This window comes from Arachis ipaensis, chromosome B9 (genome assembly GCF_059453495.1).
Source record: "Arachis ipaensis isolate K30076 ecotype BB chromosome B9, ASM5945349v1, whole genome shotgun sequence".
Lineage (NCBI taxonomy): Eukaryota > Viridiplantae > Streptophyta > Magnoliopsida > Fabales > Fabaceae > Arachis > Arachis ipaensis.
This window is the reverse complement of record NC_142444.1, coordinates 160,197,196-160,218,718: the sequence shown is the minus strand read 5'-3', so window position 1 is coordinate 160,218,718 and position 21,523 is coordinate 160,197,196. Positions and strand designations below refer to the sequence as shown.

Below are 21,523 nucleotides of genomic sequence, written 5' to 3'. Positions count from 1 at the left end.
CTGAGATTTGAGTTGATTCATTATATAACATTAGCCTCTATTCTCTAATACGTAAAGCTATAACAACTGTACCGGTTCTTAATTCCAACTTGAATGCATGAAGTTATAAAAACCCAAAACGTGATTGCAAAATGAAATTCATTAGAGTCACAAATCCAACACCGGACATTTTAACTTTGCTTTGCAACCCAAAATTTAGAGAAAAGGACAATAGGTCCCTAACCTTTTATCTCGCGGACATTTTTGTTCTTGACTATTAAAAAATACTTTTAAGTCCCTGACCTTCACAAAACTTGGACGGATCAGTCCCTGACGGAGGCATTTGGACGGATCAGTCCCTGATGGAGGCATTTGGACGGAGGGACTGATCCGTCCAAGTTTTGTGAAGGTCAGGAACTTAAAAGTATTTTTCAATGGTCAGGGATAAAAATGTCCGCGAGACAAAAGGTCAGGGACCTATTTGTCATTTTCTCCAAAATTTATGTATGCACCAAAACTCAACAATTGGAACACAATGAAAAACCAGTATGACCAGCTACCTCAGCTACTCATACATAATTTATATACTATCTCACAAGGATTTCATTTTCACTCATATTTTTCAACTTAGAATTTTTTGTATCACTACATTATAAACATCCTCTATAATTGGTTAATCAGACTTCCCTCCATCAACAACAATGCAAAGACATATATAGCTAGTGTTCTTGTAGCTCATCACACTTCAGAATTCACAAACAGCGGTTATTTATTTCTCATATAAATGATCATATTTGTAAGAAGATTAAAAAGATGAAAGCACAGACCACTCAAACCCCATCCATCTATCCAAACAGCACTACTCCTTAATAAAGGCTTAAACCCTCCGCCCCAAAGGCAAAAGTCTCCACTCTCCACCACTCTCCTCACATACAAAATTACCAAAACACCATCCACGTTATGCATATCCAACACGCAATTTCATGCAGATTCCCGAAATTGCCCTCTAAGCCACCTTTGCACGCACCAACACTATTCCCTTTCCCTCCTTCTCCGTTAATCTCTCTCTTTACTCTTCATAATCATCATCCAACAAGTCACACTCACATTTCCTCAATCATCAATAGTAGAAGAACCCATTACTGGGTTGTTCACAAGGCAATGCCTTGTTCTTCTTCCTTAACCTCCTGCTGTGCCAGTGGTGACAGCAGCAGCAACATCAACAGCGAAAACCACGATAACAACAACACCAACGGTGCTACTCCTCGAAACTTGAAGCTGACCCAATCAACGTTCTTGTCTTCACTGATGCCAAAGACAGAGATTGGCGTCGACCGTTTCCTCCATGCTTACCCGAGCTACGATGGCCGTGGTGCACTCATCGCTATCTTCGGTACTACTTCCTCCTTCACCTAAAGCTCTCAACTTTACCTTTTACTTTGTTGTTTTTGGACTTGGGTTGGTGCTGGTTTTGCAATTTGAGTAGTGGATAAGTGGGATCGCTGAGGATATAGGTTTTACTGTGGCCCAGAATTTTGATGTTGAAAAGCTTTGCATAATAATTGAAAAGTTAGTATATTTGAGCTGCATAAAATTGAAAACTTGAAAGTCGTTTCGGGGGATGGATTAATCGATTGGAATTTGAATGTTAAATCATACACATCTTGTTTTGCTTGTTGTTGAATATTTGATCAAAGTTGTTCAGTTGGTTCCTCTGCAATGGCTTGTTAAGATGGTTGTGGTCTGTGGAGACTGGAAACTGGAGATTAAATTATGCGATAGAAAAAAATTGCACAAAATTATGATCATGCGGATGAACCTGTAAACTGTCTCGGATGTAAAAAATATACGAGAATGAATGAATCAATAGGGGAATGAAAGTAATGTTTAATTTAGTTACATTGAGTGAGGCTATATTTCTCCTTTTTGAAATGTTAATTCAATTCATTGCCAAATTATTTTGGTCAAGTAATCGACATGGTATCAGGGTTATATAAGAATAAAGTTCTGAAATTTTAGATAGTATATTGACTTTAGGTCAGTTTTTCTTCTTGTAGGGTTGCATAATGTAATGGATTATCTAGTTCTTTAGAGATTTTAGTTTCTTGAACAATATGAGTGATTACTGGTGAGTTTCTTATTTCTTGACAACATCTCATTGGTTGGGATATTTACAGCATTAGATATGCAAGCATATCTAAGTTTTTCTCATTCCTAGCCCTGTTTTTCCTTCTTGTGTGGTTGCAAATTGCAATTGTTAAATCGTTACCACATTTAGTTCTGTCATGGCTTAAAGTCCACCTTATTTGTATCCTGAATTCCTGATAGGTATTATACAATTATTCCTCTACTGAGATTGGTATTGCCATTACTGGTTCTGTGATTAGTGTCATTACTCACTTCATTTTGTTTCAGATTCTGGTGTAGACCCAGCTGCTGCTGGATTACAGGTTACCTCTGATGGGAAACCAAAAATCCTTGATGTTCTTGATTGGTAATAGGAACTGCTTGATGTTTGATATTTATATCATATAATACGTATAATGTTTACTGATTTAATGATAAATATGTCATAACCTTTTCTGTCTTCAGCACTGGGAGTGGAGATGTTGATACCTCAAAGGTGGTGAAGGCTGATGCTGATGGTTGTATTTCTGGAGCATCAGGTTTGTTCTAGGGATTAAAATGGTATCCAGACATTCTTTAATATTGTAGTAGTTGCAATGAGCAAATAACTTTGGGATATTGGATCAACACAACTTCAGACTGTTCATGCACAGATCAATCTAAAATTCCTCGTGAAAGGCACATCCAATTATAATTCTGGGTTTTTCACACTTATTTCTAATGCAAAAAAATAAAATAAAAAGAGAAAAGAAACGAAAAGAAAAACGGATGGCTAAAATAAACTTAAAGTAGCTGCACCAAGTGAATTCTCTCTCTCTCTCTCTCTCTCTCTCTCTCTCTCTCTCTCTCTCTCTCTCTCTCTAGTTGAAGAATGTATACCATTAAACTTGAAGCTTTTGTCTTTACTGGTATGTTCATGCAAAATTTATATAGGGACATCTTTGGTTATCAATGATTCGTGGAAAAATCCTTCTGGTCAATGGCATGTGGGTTATAAATTTGTTTATGAGCTCTTTACAGAAAAGTTGACTTCTCGTTTGAAGGTAGAATATTAATCTACTCAATAATTACTCTTTGAGCTTCATAACTACAACTAATAGATCTATAATCCCCATTTCTCCTAAAATGTTCATTGGCAGAAGGAAAGAAGGAAAAAGTGGGACAAGAAAAACCAGGAGGAAATTGCTAACGCTGTAAAACAACTTGATGATTTTGATCAGGTTTAATCGAAATTTGCTTCATTCTTATATATGCTAACATCATTTCAGATTTGATAATAATATTTTTGCTTAGTAGGCATTAGGCATCACATATTACAAAGGCAACCTGCTGCAAGTGTTCTGTTAGTAAATTAAAACACTTATTTTCTTAGTATTCTGTTTTGTACACATGGCTGCCTCTTTTTTTTTTGGGATGAAGTTGCAAGAGTTTCTTCTAATTTTGTGCACAGCTAATTATCTCTAAACCTTCTGTTGATATCAGTTGTGTCTCTGCATTCTATTATATCTTCTAATTCAAATCACTAAAAATATGACATGTTATTTTAGCAACATGTCAAGATAGAAGATGCTGAACTTACAAAGGCTCGTGAAGATCTCCAAAATAGGCTTGATCTTCTGAGAAAACAATCTGAGGTGGGTGCCAAACATGTTACTTTGTGTTCTTCTTGTTTAATTGCCCACTATTTTCTTAGCATATACTCAATTGATTTTCATACAAAAAGGCAAAAATGTTCTGTGTTTCAGAGCTATGATGATAAAGGGCCTGTCATAGATGTTGTTGTCTGGCATGATGGAGAGGTTTGGAGGGTTGCTCTTGACACACAAAATATTGAGGATGATCCAGAATGTGGGAAGCTTGCTAACTTTGTACCCTTAACTAATTACAGGTACATTTGGTTGCTAGTGTTTTTGTTCATCTTAACTTTTTGTCTAGTTGATTGCTTGCTTGCAAAAACATCTCATGCAATTGGCTGATGCTCATCTGTTTACAATGATTTTCTACTTAAAAATTCTCTGTGCTATTTCACTTCTCAAATTGATTAACCTTATGCTTTGTTAATCATGATATCCTGTTGAGTTATTTCATTTATGAATTTTGTTTCTTGTGTTAGTCATACTTCAAAAGAATGTCCCATCCCTCTTATTATCTCTTCTGCTTTCTGTCACAAGTTATGCCATAAAAAATAATACAAATGAAGGAAACTATTATTTTATACAAAAGCAGCAGCCCACTAATTAAGCAAGAAGATCAGGGGTAACCCAGCTTTATTGTAGATGAGATGTTTTTGAATTAAATGGTCAATTGGGACTAGAAATTAATGTGGTTTGGCTGTTGAACCAATTACCATTTTAGCTCTTATCAGTAAGGTGGGTATTAAAATTTCAAATGTTCCGAATGCCAACAAGTTATTATGTCCTATTTTTCAGGATTGACAGGAAGTATGGTGTCTTCAGCAAATTAGATGCGTGTACATTTGTTGTGAATGTCTATAATGATGGAAAAGTTGTAAGTATTGTAACAGATAGCTCCCCTCATGGTACCCATGTTGCTGGTATAGCTGCTGCTTTCCACCCAGAGGTACAGATGTCATTTTATCCATATAGTGCAATTCATATGCTAAATACCGTAAATTATGATATATAGTATATTGGTTAGGAACCCTTGTTGAATGGAGTTGCACCTGGAGCTCAACTAATATCTTGTAAAATCGGGGACTCTCGCTTAGGTTCTATGGAAACTGGAACTGGTTTGACTCGGGCATTAATAGCTGCTGTGGAGGTTTGTCAAACGCTTTTCCCTCATTATCTGATTATACTGGATATTTGAACAATTGAAACAGATTTGTCCTTGTTATTTGTGTTTGACAACTAATTTTGTGGTTGTATTTTCTATTGCTTGCTATAAATAACACATTAAAGCAAGGCCACTGTCAATTTATTTTGCAGCATAAATGTGATCTTATCAACATGAGTTATGGTGAGCCAACATTGCTGCCAGACTATGGACGCTTTGTCGACCTTGTGAATGAAGTATCTTCTGAGACTTTGATTTTAACTTGCCTGTTGTATCTTTCTGCTGATATTTTCCATCCTCTAAGCTGTGGATATTCTGAATCATTTACATCTAGGCTGTAAACAAGCACCGTCTGATATTTGTTAGCAGTGCTGGTAATAGTGGGCCAGCATTGAACACAGTCGGTGCTCCTGGTGGTACATCTTCAAGTATCATTGGTGTTGGTGCTTATGTTTCTCCTGCTATGGCTGCTGGTGCTCATTCTGTTGTTGAATCTCCATCCGAGGGAATTGAATACACTTGGTATATTTATTCCGGAAATTTTCTAATTGAATGACTTCCTATACCGTTTTCTTTTTAATTAACTTAGTTCTTTTGGCTTTGTATCATTGGATGATTGATGGAAACAATTTTCAGGTCTAGTCGAGGACCAACAACTGATGGAGACCTTGGTGTCTGTATAAGTGCTCCTGGTGCTGCTGTTGCTCCAGTTCCTATGTGGACACTTCAACGGCGCATGCTCATGAATGGGACATCAATGGCATCACCATCAGCCTGTGGGGGAATTGCATTGCTCATTAGTGCAATGAAGGTTCAAGCATTGGAAATATTATTTAAATTGTATAATTGATTTTTATACTTTGCTCATTTATCTATAATTCTGATGTGTATGATCTGCATGTAGGCTGAGGGAATTAATGTGAGTCCATATAGTGTGAGGAAGGCCCTGGAGAATACATCTGTTCCTATAGGCAATTCACCTGAGGATAAATTATCCACTGGGCAAGGGCTTATGCAAGTTGACAAGTTCGATATGTTTCCTTGTCTTCTCTTTTATGGAAAATTTAGTATATAGTATTTTATAAGATTTGGCATTGATCTAAATCAAATACTGAATGACAGGTGTTATGAATATATTAAGCAATGTCACAATATTCCATGTGTTTGGTATCAAGTAAACATCAAGCAATCTGGAAAAACAAGTGAGTTAACATTCTTTTTGTAAATATATTCGGAGAAGGCAATAGATGTGCTGATTGCCTGGCGTGTAAAAGTTTAGAATTAGATACAGGGTTCCACTTTTGGGATAGTCCTCCAAAAGAGGTAGTAGCTTTTTTGTCTGATGATAAACAAGGGGTAGCCTTGCCCCGCTTAGTTTGTAACTAGGTCTCTCTTTTTCTGGGTTTCTTTTACCCCGTTTCTAAACCCAAAAAAAAAAAAAAGAAATATTCTCTCCTGAGCATATCACCTTTCTTCCCTATATGAGAAACAAGAGAAGGGAACTCAATATCTTTTAACTTCCCTTATGCATTTATTTGTGCTTGTTCAAATGGTGCTGCATGTTTTGTACTTATAAATAACTAACTCATTCGGGGGGAAGTGTTTCTGATATTCTGTTATTTATTAAGAGTTATAATGCTCATGATAAGACACAAGTAAAAACTGGAAGTTAGAGAAAAGAATATTGGCTTTACAACAATGATGAAGATTTTTGTTAATTGAAATATTAATTCAATTGGACACAAGGGAAAACTTAAGAAAAATTTTTAGTGTGGCGAAAGACAAGGAATATCACCATTCTCCTATGTGAATAGAATTGCAGCATTTGCAGGAAAACTGTTGATTAGTGAAAAGTAAATTCAGTTATTAATGAATTCTAACCTATCACTAGAATCATATTCAAATGCTGCTGCACCTATAGACTATAGTGAAATTCTAACTAAAGGCATGTATCGAAGCTCAAAAATTATATTCCTTCATATGATTGCTGATTGCAGATCCTTCTTCACGGGGCATCTACCTGAGGGAGGCTAGTGCTTTCCAACAATCTACTGAGGTGAGAGCATAATCAGCTTGTTGTCCATTGATGATCAAAGCATATCTTTAGGTCAGATATTTGAAAACTGTGATGTGAAAATGGATTAAAGATTGGAATGTGGGAAAACTAATAAATGATGGGTGATGACTGTGCATTTTCTAATTCTAATAAACTCTTGGATGAAATAACAAAAAAATGTTGAATTCATGAACAATATTAGTGTACCTTCTGAGGTGATAAAAGGACAAGAGTAGTGTTTGCTTAGATTTAGTTTGTTAACAGAAATTGTTGATGAGGCATGTAATGAAACTTGATAACAGTCTCACAATTGTTCTTTTGCTGGTGTAATTGCTGATAAGTGCAATGTTGTTTGCCAAATCTATTCACAGTTTGTTCTAAGTTAATTGTAAATTTTAGTTTGTGCTCAAATGGCAATTTACTTTATGACTTGTATTTACAGTGGACAGTGGAAGTTGATCCAAAATTTCATGAAGATGCCAACAAAATTGAAGAATTGGCTGTGTTTGAGGAGCACATTGAATTACATTCTACAGATAGCTCAGTTGTGAAAGCCCCTGATTATCTACTGCTCACTCATAATGGTCGTACCTTCAAGTTAGTCAGTGTTCCTTCACCGTTATGTTTTCAGTTTTAGGGTACATGGCCATTTATTTAAAATGCAAGTGTTGCTCATGAGATCATCTTTTCTGGGGAATTTTTTTTTTCTTTGTTTTCCTGATATCATAGTGTTGTTCTTGAACTATTATTAGGTCACATGAACATTTGATTTAGGGGGTCAGAAAATGACATAATTATTTGGTGAAAAGAACTGGGTTCTCTATGCTACTTTGATATATCATCCGTAAAATTGTCTTATTAATATCTCCAACTTCCGCATCCATCACCCTTAAACTATTCTGCTTAAATGCAGTTATTCCATCAACACTTTATGCTTCTTAATTTTTATTTTTCAACTAAGTTTCTGTCTGATGACACTTTTCAGTTTTGCTTTATTAGTAACTTACAAGTTATCTTCTACTTTCAGCGTAATTGTTGATCCTACTAATTTAGCTGATGGTCTGCATTATTATGAGGTCTACGGTATTGACTGCAAAGCACCATGGCGCGGTCCTCTTTTCAGAATTCCAGTTACTATAACCAAGCCTGTGGCTGTTACTAATAGACCTCCACAAGTTTCATTTTCAAAGATGTTATTCCAGTCAGGTGTGCTTTAGTCAATTAAGTTTATTTCTATGCTTCTTTCTGCTGGTGACTTAATGGTTTTCAAATTTTGAGATTATGTATAATGCATTGAGATCATGTTGTGTAGGCTGTTTCCCAGTTGTCTTTTATTTTCTCTAATAAAGAAAGTGTTATTGGACACCTTACTTTGTCTTGAAATTGTTTTATCATATGGCATTTGTCATTCTGGTCGAGTTTCTGTTCTCTAGTTGTCTTAAAAGCAATAATTGTGTTAAAATTTTTTGCTTCGTTAGGCCATGTAGAAAGGAAATATATAGAAGTGCCACATGGTGCATCTTGGGTTGAGGGAACCATGAACACAGCAAGTTTTGATACAACGAGAAGATTTTTCGTGGATGCTGTTCAGGTACAACTTGCAGCTCGAAACTGTAAAGATTTGTCTGGACCATTTCTTTGACATGCTTGCTGTGTCCAGATATGTCCATTGCATAGACCGTTGACATGGAGGAGTGTGATGACTTTTTCTTCCCCTGCTGCCAAAAGCTTCGCCTTCAAGGTTGTAGGTGGTCAAACATTGGAACTAGTCATAGCTCAGTTTTGGTCAAGTGGCATAGGGAGTCAAGAGACTACAAGTGTGGATCTGAAGGTGATACAATTCATATTTGTATGAAGAATTTATTTTCTGTGTCCAAAGTTTTGGATAAATCTTCCTTTCTCTTCCCATCTCCCCCCTCCCTCTTTTCTCTTCAAATTAAGCTGGATCTCTCGGTTTTTTGAATTGGCCAAGCCACTAACCCACATTATGTAGTCAAAAGATACAATCTTGCTAATTTTAATAAAATTCTAGGTTATGTTTCATGGTGTAAAAGTCAACCAAGAGGAAATTGTACTTGATGGGAGTGAAGCACCAGTTAGAATTAATGCTGAAGCATTACTGGCATCTGAGAGACTTGCACCTTTAGCAATACTAAACAAGGTTTCCTTGTAAAGTTTGTTTCCTTCTTGTTCTGTACCATTGTGCTTGTGATGTTGGACAGTAAAGAGGTTAACTTTTCTCCTAATTTATGTTGAACTTACAGATAAGGATCCCTTATAGACCAACAGATGCTAAGATTAGTGCACTTACGACTGATCGTGACAAACTTCCCTCTGGAAAGCAGATACTTGCACTGACACTAACGTGAGTACTCCATTACGTGTTTCATTATATTTGAATGTTTAGATTGTCTTTTCTTATTATTCTGATGTTTCAGATACAAGATCAAATTGGAAGATGGAGCTGAAGTAACACCTCAAATTCCAGTCCTGAATGACAGGATATATGACACTAAATTTGAGTCTCAATTTTATATGATTTCTGATTCAAATAAGGTATTATAATTTCATCCTAGAGATGAGAGTAACTGAGTAAGGGGTGTTGATTGTTTTTCATTCAGAAACCATTTGTCATGTGCAAAATAAGCTTATTGCAATTAATTTTCATTTTTGCAAATTCTGATCATAGCGTGTATATTCAAGTGGAGATGCCTACCCGAACTCCAAAAAACTTCCCAAGGGAGAATACAATGTAAGGCTATATGTGAGGTACGATTCTTTCTGCTCATGTATATTTGATGATCACCCATCCTTGTTTTCTCTATGTTGTTCTTGTTGATAATCTTTGAAGTAGACGTCTAATTTCACCATAAGACTGGCTAAAGATAAAAGATTGCCAAATATTTTTATGAAGGGTCTATCTAGTGTAGGACTCAGCACCCCGTCTTGCGCCTAAGATTGGGCATTTGAAGAGTTGAAATTTACAAAACTATACATCTATCTTTGCATGTTTGAAATCAATTTTGCGAATTTTCATAAATAAACTAACTTATGTTGTTTTTGGACTTGAAACCTTGATTTAGTTAGTAATTCCTGCAATAAGAAAACTGGAATTCTTTTTGTAAGTTGAATGTTGCTAGGCTTTTCATAAGACGGACACATGAAGGTGCATCAAACGTGATCCTATACTCATGATGTATTTTTTTCCCCAGGCATGAGAACTTGCAGATTTTAGAGAAGATGAAGCAATTGGTGTTATTCATCGAGCGAAATTTTGAAGATAAGGTAGTTCACTAGTTTGTCATATTCTTAGAGACAATCTTATGTTATACCAACATTGATATCTTTAGTGTTTACTACAATTGCATTTGTCATTACATGACGGTAAGTTTTTTTAATGGATTTCAAGTGTTTCTCTGGCTAATGGGCTACTCAATGCACAAAGTTTTTTTACTGTGCAACTTCCCGAAATATGTGGTTTACAATATGATTTACAAATAGAAATCCTGAAGTTATATATATATTTTCCAGGATGTTATCCGACTACCCTTTTTCTCCCAACCTGATGGTCCACTTATAGGAAATGGTTCCTTTAAGTCTTCAACATTAGTTCCAGGGTATGTTATTGGATTATAGTCCCTACCTGCTTCTGATTTTAGCGCCATCTTGTGTTGTGGTGATGACATTTGCTTATTGTCAGTATGAAAGAAGGATTTTATCTGGGTCCACCACCATTGGACAAAATCCCCAAGGTATCTTGTATTCTTGTTGACTTCTTAGGTAATTCGTTGGATTATTGACAGTAGTAACAACATTTGAAGTATTTCAACAGAATGCTCCTCAAGGATCTGTATTAGTGGGAGCAATATCATATGGGAAACTATCGTTTGCTGGTCTCGGGGAGCAGAAGAATCCGGAGAAGCTTCCTGTATCACATCGGGTTTCTTATATAGTTCCTCCAAATAAGGTTTGAACTAGCTCCGAGCTCTGCTGAAGTGGTATCTACTATCTTATTTGGTGTGAATTAATATCTACTTGCGTTTTCCTATATCTTTTGTTGAAAGATTGAAGAAGAAAAGGGGAAAAGTTCTTCCCTAGCTTCCAAGAAGACAGTTTCTGAACGTTTAGAAGAAGAGGTATGTGAATCATAGTTCAGCAGAAGTGCTTCCTTATTTTTAATCCTATCATGTATTTCACACATTTTTTGGGCATTACTAGGCATGCTACTTTTGCATTTGTCTTTACTTAAGCATGTTTAGGTGTACCAATTAACAAAAGAAAAATAGAAATTTTGTTGATAGTTTAGACTTAGATTATTTTGATTGTTTTCTTGTTCAATTGCTTTTGTGTTTTTGTTCGTTTTTATATGCTTTGTAGGACTCATGATGACCTTTTTGTACTTTCCTATTCTCTCTTAAGAATACTTTTATTTTATCATAACTTTTTAGTAATTTATTAATAGAACGATAGATTTGGTTGAAATGGATAGATGGTATTTACCCCTGTTTATGTCCATCACAATTTAAAAATATGCCTACTGCCTGTATGTAGCAAGCTATTGTAACAACACCATGTGAACACTTTGGAGTTCAGAGGGTTTACCTTTTTCATCTGTGTCTGAAATCTCTTTATTAAACATTCCCTTAGTTCTTATTTTTCACGATATAGATATAGTAGATTCCATATTGTATTTCTTCGGTCCTACTGTACTTTATGTTTGCTTGACTTGTCCACCAGGTAAGAGATGCAAAAATGAAAGTTCTTGGAGGCCTAAAACAAGAAAATGATGAAGAGCTTTTGGAATGGAAGAAGTTGTCTGACTCTCTCAAAGTGAGCATTGAATTTTATTTGAACTTTCACTTTTTGGTAGTTGCTGGCTTCATTGATTTCTTTTATAAGTTTCAATTCATTTGATCATCTTTTGCAAGATTACTGATGTATTTTGTTTTATGTTAATAAGAAATTATATACACTTGTTTGTTCTCTGCATTCTAGATTAAAATGGAATGATACAAAATTTATCATGTTTTCTTGCAGTCTGAATACCCAAAGTACACTCCATTGCTTGCAAAGATTTTGGAAGGTTTAGTTTCGAGGAGTAATATCAAAGATAAACTACAACATCATGAAGAGGTGAAAATTGGCAGAACTAAAGTTTTGTTGTTAGTTATTCAGTTTGATAGTAAATGAATATAAAGGGCTGATCATATGACAAACGTGAATATGCTTTGCAGGTAATTGATGCAGCAAATGCGGTGATTGACAGTATTGAGACAGAGGAGTTGGCAAAATTTTTGGCCCTAAAACATGATCAAGATGACGACGAAGCGGAGGTGCTCATCCTTGTTCCCAGTACTTTTAGTTACTCTGTCATCTCTCTCTCTGTATATGAAAAAGGAATTTGGCATAATTAATAATAATGATATGATAGAGTAAACATCTTTACACTGATAGCATATATGCCAATGTTAAACCATTAAATTTATTAAGAATGATCATTCCATGTGGAAAGATGTTATCATATTACAACTTACATATGGTATTTTCATTTCACAACTTGTTGAACGATACTTTTAATCTCTCTGTAGAAAAAGAAGAAAGAGATGGAATTAACCCGTGATCATTTAGCAGAGACACTTTACCAAAAGGGCCTTTCATTGGCAGAACTTGAGTCTTTGAAGGTTAGAGCTTTTTATCTTCTTTAAAGCAATGGTTTACATTTTCAGGCAATTTTGATGTCCACACTGCATAAGAAAGCGAAATACCATGCAGTATTGTCTATCAAATACTGACTTGACTTGGTGCATATTGTCAAAGGAGGTGGATAAAACTGACGAGCAGTCTAAGGATGACAGCACTATCCGTCCGAACTTGTTTGAAGAGAATTTTAATGAATTGAAGAAATGGGTTGATCTGAAGAGCAAAAAATATGGAATCCTCTTGGTGACAAATGAGAAGCGTAAGCAGAGGCTTGGGACAGCATTGAAGGTATTTGCTTTTTCCTAAAGAATTCTACTCTTTTCTTTGCATTGATGATTAGTACTTTAGGTTCTGTTTCGGGTTCTAATCTTATCTGGTGCTGTCATCCGCTTGATTCAGGTGTTGACGGACATAATTCAAGACGACGCTGAGCCTGCTAAGAAGAAATTCTATGAACTAAAGCTGTCTTTGATTGAGGAGATGGGATGGTCTCATGTGGCTACATATGAGAGACAATGGATGCTCGTGCGTTTTCCACCAAGTTTGCCTCTTTTCTAGGATCATTCTGTGCAACAATGAGCTATGCATTTTTGCTCCATAATCTTCAAATGTGATAACAATTCATGCAACATTGAACTCAGCATTTTACTCCTCAAGCTTGCAGTGGACTTGGATATGATATTACAGAGTCTGGATCATGAATATCATTTTAAACATACTGGCATGGCCACTGTCTTAAGTGTGTGAGAACCTTGCCATTCGAAAACAACACGAATATCATTCATACCAATTGTATAATTACACACTACATAGTTGATTCTTCCCATAGAGTTGTTTGGAATTCATAATCTAATGCCTCTATGGCCATTTTAAGAATAGTTGAATGGAGTTTTCTGTCTTTGATTCTAAATTCTTTGCCTGAATGATGATCAGCAATAAAAGTAGAACCATGTGAATTGCATTAACAATGGCCATTGGTCGATAGAATTTTAGAAACACACACTTTGTACTATATAATGTAATTTTTTCAACTAAAGAAAATTTTTAAGTTGATATGTGTTTCTATCAACTTAAAAATTTTCTTTAGTTGAAAAATAAACTAAATTATATCGATCATAACATAGTACAATACAGTGACTGCTAATAAACCGAGTTTTCATTTCCTCAGATTTTAAGCAATCAAAGGATAGAGAATCTAAGAGGAAGGTAATCATCATGTCATGTGTGTAGGGTTTGAAACTCAAGCTTCCACGTGTTAAACATGAAAATAAAGCTGTTAATGGAAGCTAATCTAAAGTTGAGTAGTTTTTCTAACATAAACAATTGAGGTTTATTATGCAAGATGCAGCACAAACAAAAGAAATACATGGAAGATGCTAAAGTAGAGTTTCACGTTATATATGAAGACGCTTATAATTATAAAATATAATTGAGTTGCTTCCATTCAATTCTAAAATAATATCATAGTTATCCTCCTTTGCATATTATTGGAGCAACAACAAATGTTGATTTTGTGATGCAAACTTTACACTCCACATGTTATACAACCAATAAAGCAACACATATCTTAATTCTTTTTCTGATAAATAATGTTGTTCAATGTTTTCTCTCTTCATTATTAAGTTGTCTTGAATATATAGATGGAATTATTGATGAGGACTATAATTGGATCTCATGTGACAAAAAGGTTCGAAATTTGTACTACAACTAACATCTTTCACATTTTTCTTTTAAGGAAAAATATATAATAACAGATAGAGAGCAATATCATTGAAAGTGTCACATTATTTGATTTTGGATTTCGGCCGTTTACCTATCATTTAAAAAGATATATGCATTAACAAACAAAATAAAGCCTAATTATATTCTGACAAAAAATTAAAATAATAAGAATAAAAATAAACAAAAACTACCAATATTAAATAACGTGTGGTGTTCCACTTGCCACTTGCTTTCTCCCTCTGCTCTTAGTTGTTTACTTTATTTCCTTCATGCATATTTTTCCTGCTATATATGATTGACAATGACAAATCAGTCCCTAGCTCTCTTATGGAGCAAACTAGTTTTCTCTTCTTTTTTTGGTGGATTGGGTGAATCTCACTGGGAGTGTGTGATAATGACTTATGAGTTATGACCCTTCAACACGGAAATCGTCCCATTCTTTGAACCTTATGGAATAAAATTATGCACGTTTAATTTAAACATTTTATTTTCATTTTATATATTTTTTCATGGAAGAATATATTTATTTTCACTAAGGTTGGAAATGTTAATTATTTAGCCCCCTTTCCCCTGTCCGTGCAAAAACTACCGTCACTCTATAATTAATTCCTGGTATCATAATAAGAATTAATTTTAGGTGTTCATGTGAAGTTGATAATTAAGAATGATTCAATAATTTAATTGATTTGACTAAATTTTCATCAAACAATTTTTAATTATTAATTTTATATAAAGTTGACTGTATTTAAATTTTTACTTTAAATTTTAATATAATATATTAAATTAACTCAACCCTCACATTTATAAAAAATATAAAATTTTATGAAATTGTTAGACCAACACTTTCATAATAAAACTTTATTAAACATCTAACAAAATATAAAAAAATTTAAAATCACTCCTTAGACCAACTTAACACTTTATGAAAAGAATTCTTTATACCCGAATTATTTATATAAAATTGTTAGAGTAGTATATAGAAATAAACGTGACTCAATATGGGAGCAGTCCAGATACAAAGTATGACAAATGGGGTAATATATTTTGAGAAAGTTTAAGGGCAACAGATTTTGTGGTTTTTAGGGCTAAAACCTCAAAGTGGTCCTGAGATTGGGCGAGTTATCCATACTTATCCTTGACTTTCAAAATTTTCTAACAGCATCCCTGACATTCAGCTCCGGGACCCATAGTTGTCCTGCAACCCTTTCCGGCGCCAAGTCAGCAAACGGAGGGATGATCTGGCACCTCCAATGTCACGCTGGAGCCAGCAACGGCTAGTTGATGTGGCAAATCTGAATTTTGTACCCAATCTGGTCCCTGGTCCCATTAAAACCCTAAAAGCTAAGAATCGTTATTATAACTAGTATCTCTTCTTCTCTCCTTCAGGGACCATTTGGTAATAAGCTATTTCCCTTGGTTGTGGCACATTTGGTGGCTGTCTGGCAGGGGTTGACGATCATAAATTTTCAATAATGTTATCGGGAGGTTTTGAACATCCTGCTTGCAGGCATCGCAGGTCCTGTTGCCCTTAATACTAAACCACTTTACTGCACAGTCTTGATAAGCAAGTGCAAGATCACCTTTACAACTGCATTCCATCTTAAGAGTATTCTCTCCTTCCCCGAGCTCTGCCAAACAAATCCTACAAACTGCTTCTTCCTCTGGAATATCTGCTGTAACATCCTCAATAGCTAGAAAGGGGAGAGTTAGTAAGCAATTGACATGGAAGGACTATAAAAGACTATAGTCTGAGGAATCCTAACTTAAAGACAATCTGAAATTGACAAACTTGATGATTGAAAATAGAAATGAATAAGTTAACTTCAATGTAAAGTTTATTTAATTTTCTAGCCTTTAATTTCGAGAGTTAGTCAGCAACTGACATGGAAGGGCTATAAAAGGCTATAGTCTCTAAGATTGTCTATGAGAGACGCACTAAAGATTATATCACCTAGAAGCCACCAAATTTCTTTCATCTATAATGTCTATTAAACGATGCAAAGTGTTACCAATATCATGTTATATATGGTTAAGTGCCAAATATTTAATAGTTCTTGAAAGTCAGAACTCATAACTGAATATTTCAGATTGTGATTCTTGATCAAAAAATGTAAAATGGGAACCTATAAGAAATTATGTGCTCTACGTATATTTCAAGCAATTACCAATCTCCATGACTGAAGAATCACCAGTTGAAGTTCCATCAACAGTTGCAAGATGCCGCCTGGCTGAAATGATACGAATCAAGACCCTAGACTGAGTGCACCTCAATTTGCTGGCTAGGCATCAACTGGAACCGAAAGTGATCGAGTTATATGCTGCTTGACAACCATTGTCTATACAAGAATGGAAATATTCATCAATGCAACATAGTTTAAAATCATATACCAGTTTAACATATAAAATGTAAAAAATTTTAGCAAGCGTTGTATGAAAACAGTTGCCTTGATTGAAGAAAAGAGACATACATTTAAATCAGAAGCACATCCCAGATGTCTGCCATGTACACTTTCTTGACCCAAAGATGCGATTGGAGTAACCGGTAATGAGTGGGCAACCTTTGACAATGGAGAGAATGAACCTTTACCATTAAGAGAGAGGGTCCTTGAAGTAGGTGGATGTGGAAGGACCATCCGTCTTTGCGAAAGAAGATAATGCGGCATCTAATGACCATGGGGGTATTTGCAGAGAGGGGAGTGCAGGCCGTCTGGAGTGAGGAATCAAGGAAGCCTTGTCACCTTTTTCATTTGCATTTGCAGCACATGTCTACAGTAAGTAACACAATGCAATGCTACATCAAACAATTGCAAACTGACAAAAGCAGCGGCAGCTTATAGTTTTTAGTATTGAGTGATTACAGTTTTAGAGGAAACTGAAATTTAGCCAAGTTACATTCATATTATGGTAGCAGCAGCTAGCAATAAGAAAACAGAGAAATGGCAGATCGAAATGGAAGGCATATGATCTGTATGTGTTATTACCTGGAGCTGGAGGCGATGAAGAGGATGATCTGAGAAGGAATCAGCAGCAGTAGTTTGAAGCTCAGGTGATGAAGAGGGTGATCTTAGCTTTTAGGGTTTTAATGGGACCAGGGACCTGATTGGGTACAAAATTCAGATTTGCCACGTCAGCTAGCCGTTGCTGGCTCCAACGTGGCATTGGAGGTGCCAGATCATCCCTCTGTTTGCTGACTTAGTGCTGAAAAGGGTTGCAAGACAACTATGGGTCCCGGAGCTGAATGTCAGGGATGTTGTTAGGGATTTTTGAAATTCAATGACAAGTATGGGTAACTCGCCCAATCTCAGGAACTACTTTGAGGTTTTAGTCGGTTTTTAGTCATCAATTAACCATCAAAAATATTTTTAATGGTGTGAGATTGCATCTAATGGTGTAGAATCATTCAATTCCCTTTTAATGGTTAAGTGCTGATCAGAATTTAACAAAAGTGCTAGTCTTAGCACTCCTCATATATTTTGTAACGTGAATTAACTTCATGATTCGCATTCTAGAAGTATGAAGCATGATGAAAGACTAGTTACTAAATGAGATGGATATTATGGAGTAATACATTTGACTAAAAGAGGGGTTTGGTCCGTACGTATTATTGGTATTATTAGGTGTATGTATGATGATGATATTGGAGAAGAGTGTCAGAATGTCGGAATGATAATTGCATTGAAAACGAAGAGATCTAAATCTACATACGGCGCATATGTATTGCCTGTCAACGTCGTCATTGCACGCATCATACTCTCAGTCTCAGCTTATATATGCATGCAATGGATATTATTGTTTATATATATATATATAAACAAAACAATTTTTATTAGTTACTTTTAATACTAAAAATAAAATGTATAAAAAAGATATGTAGAAGGGACATTTAGAAATACGAGGAGTACTATAAACCAGTATGTTTTGTGATTTGTAACTATTAAATAGTTATTATTAATAATTTTAATGATGTAAAATTATAATATAAAATTATTTATTTTTTTACTAATTAAATGTTGATCAAATTTTAATAAAAATGTTGACTTTTTAAATTTTTTTTAAAATAAACCCTTAATTAATAGTGCAGCATGCAGAATATACCATACAAACTAATGCATAATTTGATTCCATTATTCATTAAGAAGAAAAATTGACTAGGGGGCCGGGTGCTTAATTCCAATTATTGTAGAAGCACATAGTAGAAGTAATAAAAGCTAAAGGGGTTGAAGAATAAGTGGGAGTCCATGGGTGGGCCTTAGAGAGAGCATGATAGATGGTGAGTGATGGTAAGTTGGAGAAATGTTGAAAGAGAAGTTAGAGAGAAGTAGAGTTAACACAATCTTGTACTCCATGAATGTCAAGTTCCTACCAACACACATTCTCCCTCCAAATCCAAATGGCAAGTAACCCATCTTGTGTTTGCATCCACCATTCACATCCTCCATGAACCTCTCTGGCTTGAACTCATTAGCGTCCTCTCCCCATAGCTCCGGGTCATGGTGCATGGCCACCACATCGATCCACATGTTGGTTCCTTTAGGCACTATTAAACCCTTCACTTCAATGTCTTCCCTTGCTTGCCTTTGCACATTTGGTGATGGAGGGTACAGCCTTAGAGCTTCATTCATCACCCACTTCATCTGATGCATAATCTTTAATTTATTAATTAAACAAAGAAAATGATGTGTATAAAATGGAAAAGTCTAGAATTCTGACCAGCATATAACCAACAAAGAAAAGTGAGTCATTAGATGAAATTTCACACCATTAAAATCATCATTAATAGCTATTTAATTGTTACAAATTATAAAAGTTACTGACCCTAACACTCTTCGTATAAAATATACGTACCTTGGTTAAACCAGAAAGCATGGCGAGATCAATAACGTGGTTGTGGCGAGCAAGAAGCTGTTGAATCTCATCTCTCAGTTGGTTCTGCCAATCCTGATGCATAGCCAGAAGCAGCAATGTCCAGGTGATAGAAAGCGCCGTGGTTTCATGTCCGCCAAAGAAGAATGTCTTGCATTCGTCAACAAGCTCCCTCATTGTTAGCGCATCACCATTTTCTTGAAGCAGCAAACCCAACAAGTCGCTCTTCGATTTGGATGATCTGTGACTCATGCGAGCTTGAATGATAGACAACAAGAGCTCATCAATTTCTTTGCCTAACTTGTAGGCCTCTAGGGTTTTCTTAACGTTGAAGTACTTGCCGAATGGAACCCCAACGTAGCGGTTGGTGTTGAAGAGAGTCATTTGAAGAGCTCGCAACTTTCGGAAGACCTGTGTGGCGTTGTGGTCATCATCATCCATAATGCCGAGAATGGTTCTTGCTATGATGTCTCCGGCGGTGGCTACAATGTCCCTCTCAACGTCGATTGTGGCGGAAGCGGAGTTTAGTTGAGAGAGCCATGCTTGTACCATTTTGTTTGTTGATGCAAGCATGATGGTGAGCATGGGCTTGAGATGAATGGGATTGAATGCGGGTGCAACAATGTGGCGATGGCGAACCCAATCATTGCCTTCAACCATGACCAACCCAGTCCCAAACATGGCCTCTCTGTCATCTCTAAACACACTTGGCTTCCCCCATCTCTTAGCTTCTACCTCCTTCGACATCTTCTTCAAGAATTCTGCGTCCGCAATGTACAAGAATGGCTCTGTGCCCAGCCAATACACGAACACTTTCCCTACATACATTAGTCATAATCAAATTACACAATGCAATATTATATTAGCCGTGAAATTGATACTTGAGAGCCGTTAGATGATTTGACTTATTTGACTAAATTTTCATTTAAAGGCTCTCAGATATCAACTTCATGTGAAGTCGACTTCACCTGAGTTTTCACCAATAAAAATTTATTCAAATTATTCAAATTATTTAATGACTTTCAATTATTAATTTCACGTGAAATCTAACAGCACATTATAAGAGTATTTAATTACCAAAAGATTTCTGCCAAGAGGAAAAGTAGGGGGAAACGTGAGAGTGTATATCATGGGTGAGAGGAGTGATGAGATCATTATTGTTAATAGCCCTAATATTTTTCATGTGTTGGATGTTTCCAAGTGGGAAGCATGGGGTTGGGCCTCCAAAGCCACATCTCTTAAGCTTATTATGTGTTTGGATTGGGGAAATCCACCATGCATATGTTACAATCAAGACCATTAACATGAAAAATAATGCCAACGCAGCAACAACAATACCACATAGCCCTGAAACTGAAACCTCCATGATGGTGAACTACGATTTAATTTGCTTGTGTTGCCGAAAACCAAGTGTTATGGATTGCTATTTATAAGAAGCTGAGCTGGTCTTCAAACAATAGAATACATACAATTTCATGTCAACCTTGTATATATTGCATTTTATCTCATTATTATTATATCGTTAAAGTACTTTTTCGGTTTTTCACCCTTGCATTCACTTTCAACACCTTTCTATACCATAAAAAGTAATACATTTAACATTTTCTTATACAAATATTCATTATCAAGTGCTCTTATAAAATAATTATTCTTTTACACTAATTAATATGGCTTTTCTTGAGGGCAAATTTTCTATATCCTTAAACACTTTTTATTAAAGAATATGTTTGTTAATTAAACAAATTTTAGTCTATTTTTATTATAGAAAAATATTAAAAGGACATCAAAATTTATTATTTTCAGTTATTATTTTTAGTTATTAACTTAATTTTTTAAATTTAGTAATCTAACAACATACTTTAATCTACATTTTTAAATATTAATGACTAGCTGATAACTAAAAACAATAAATTCTAATAATATTCTAGTATTTTTTAATTATATTTTATATTAATTATTCAAATTTATAATTTAAAGTGTTTTATTTTTTATTTTTCGTTCTTTACCTTTTAATGAAAAGTTAATTTACAGAAACGGTTACACTTTTTATTTTTTCTAGAATCCATTAGTATTTGTCATTTTTATTATTATTCTAAACAGGGACGGACCCAAGCATAACAATGAGGGGCACTTGCCCCGTGATGTTTTTAATTTTTGTTTTAAAAAATATAGTTATATATAATATGCTCCTATTTCAAATTTTAAATGACCCCACTATAAATAAAATAAATTCAATTAGCTAAAGTTTTAAATTTATTTTTTTATTTTTTTTATTATTTT

The 21,523-nt window shown here is 35.1% G+C and overlaps 2 protein-coding genes and 1 pseudogene across 2 annotated transcripts; 1 reads left to right on the top strand and 2 right to left on the bottom strand.

Moving 5' to 3' along the window:
* Window positions 1–303: 303 nt before the first annotated feature.
* On the top strand, window positions 304–13,623 carry LOC107617711 (tripeptidyl-peptidase 2). Its single transcript, XM_088500662.1, has 34 exons — window positions 304–1,372; window positions 2,395–2,473; window positions 2,572–2,645; window positions 3,040–3,149; window positions 3,246–3,326; window positions 3,654–3,740; window positions 3,852–3,994; window positions 4,536–4,686; window positions 4,765–4,887; window positions 5,055–5,138; window positions 5,237–5,424; window positions 5,539–5,713; window positions 5,807–5,928; window positions 6,025–6,104; window positions 6,900–6,958; window positions 7,401–7,555; window positions 7,986–8,164; window positions 8,437–8,549; window positions 8,619–8,789; window positions 8,991–9,119; window positions 9,223–9,323; window positions 9,397–9,514; window positions 9,648–9,727; window positions 10,171–10,243; window positions 10,490–10,575; window positions 10,659–10,710; window positions 10,791–10,925; window positions 11,023–11,094; window positions 11,696–11,788; window positions 11,996–12,091; window positions 12,193–12,291; window positions 12,547–12,639; window positions 12,776–12,946; window positions 13,058–13,623. The coding sequence occupies exons 1-34, from the start codon at window positions 940–942 to the stop codon at window positions 13,214–13,216; spliced, it is 4,164 nt and encodes a 1,387-aa protein (XP_088356788.1). The 5' UTR covers window positions 304–939; the 3' UTR covers window positions 13,217–13,623.
* Window positions 13,624–15,740: 2,117 nt separating this feature from the next.
* Window positions 15,741–18,117, bottom strand: LOC148546946 (uncharacterized; annotated as a pseudogene).
* A 471-nt stretch (window positions 18,118–18,588) lies between these two features.
* On the bottom strand, window positions 18,589–20,609 carry LOC107616094 (cytokinin hydroxylase-like). The gene is made up of 3 exons (XM_088500360.1): window positions 20,321–20,609; window positions 19,226–20,061; window positions 18,589–19,014 (listed from the first exon to the last, which is right to left on the bottom strand). Exons 1-3 carry the CDS (start codon window positions 20,607–20,609, stop codon window positions 18,589–18,591), a joined length of 1,551 nt encoding a protein of 516 aa, XP_088356486.1.
* Window positions 20,610–21,523: the final 914 nt, after the last annotated feature.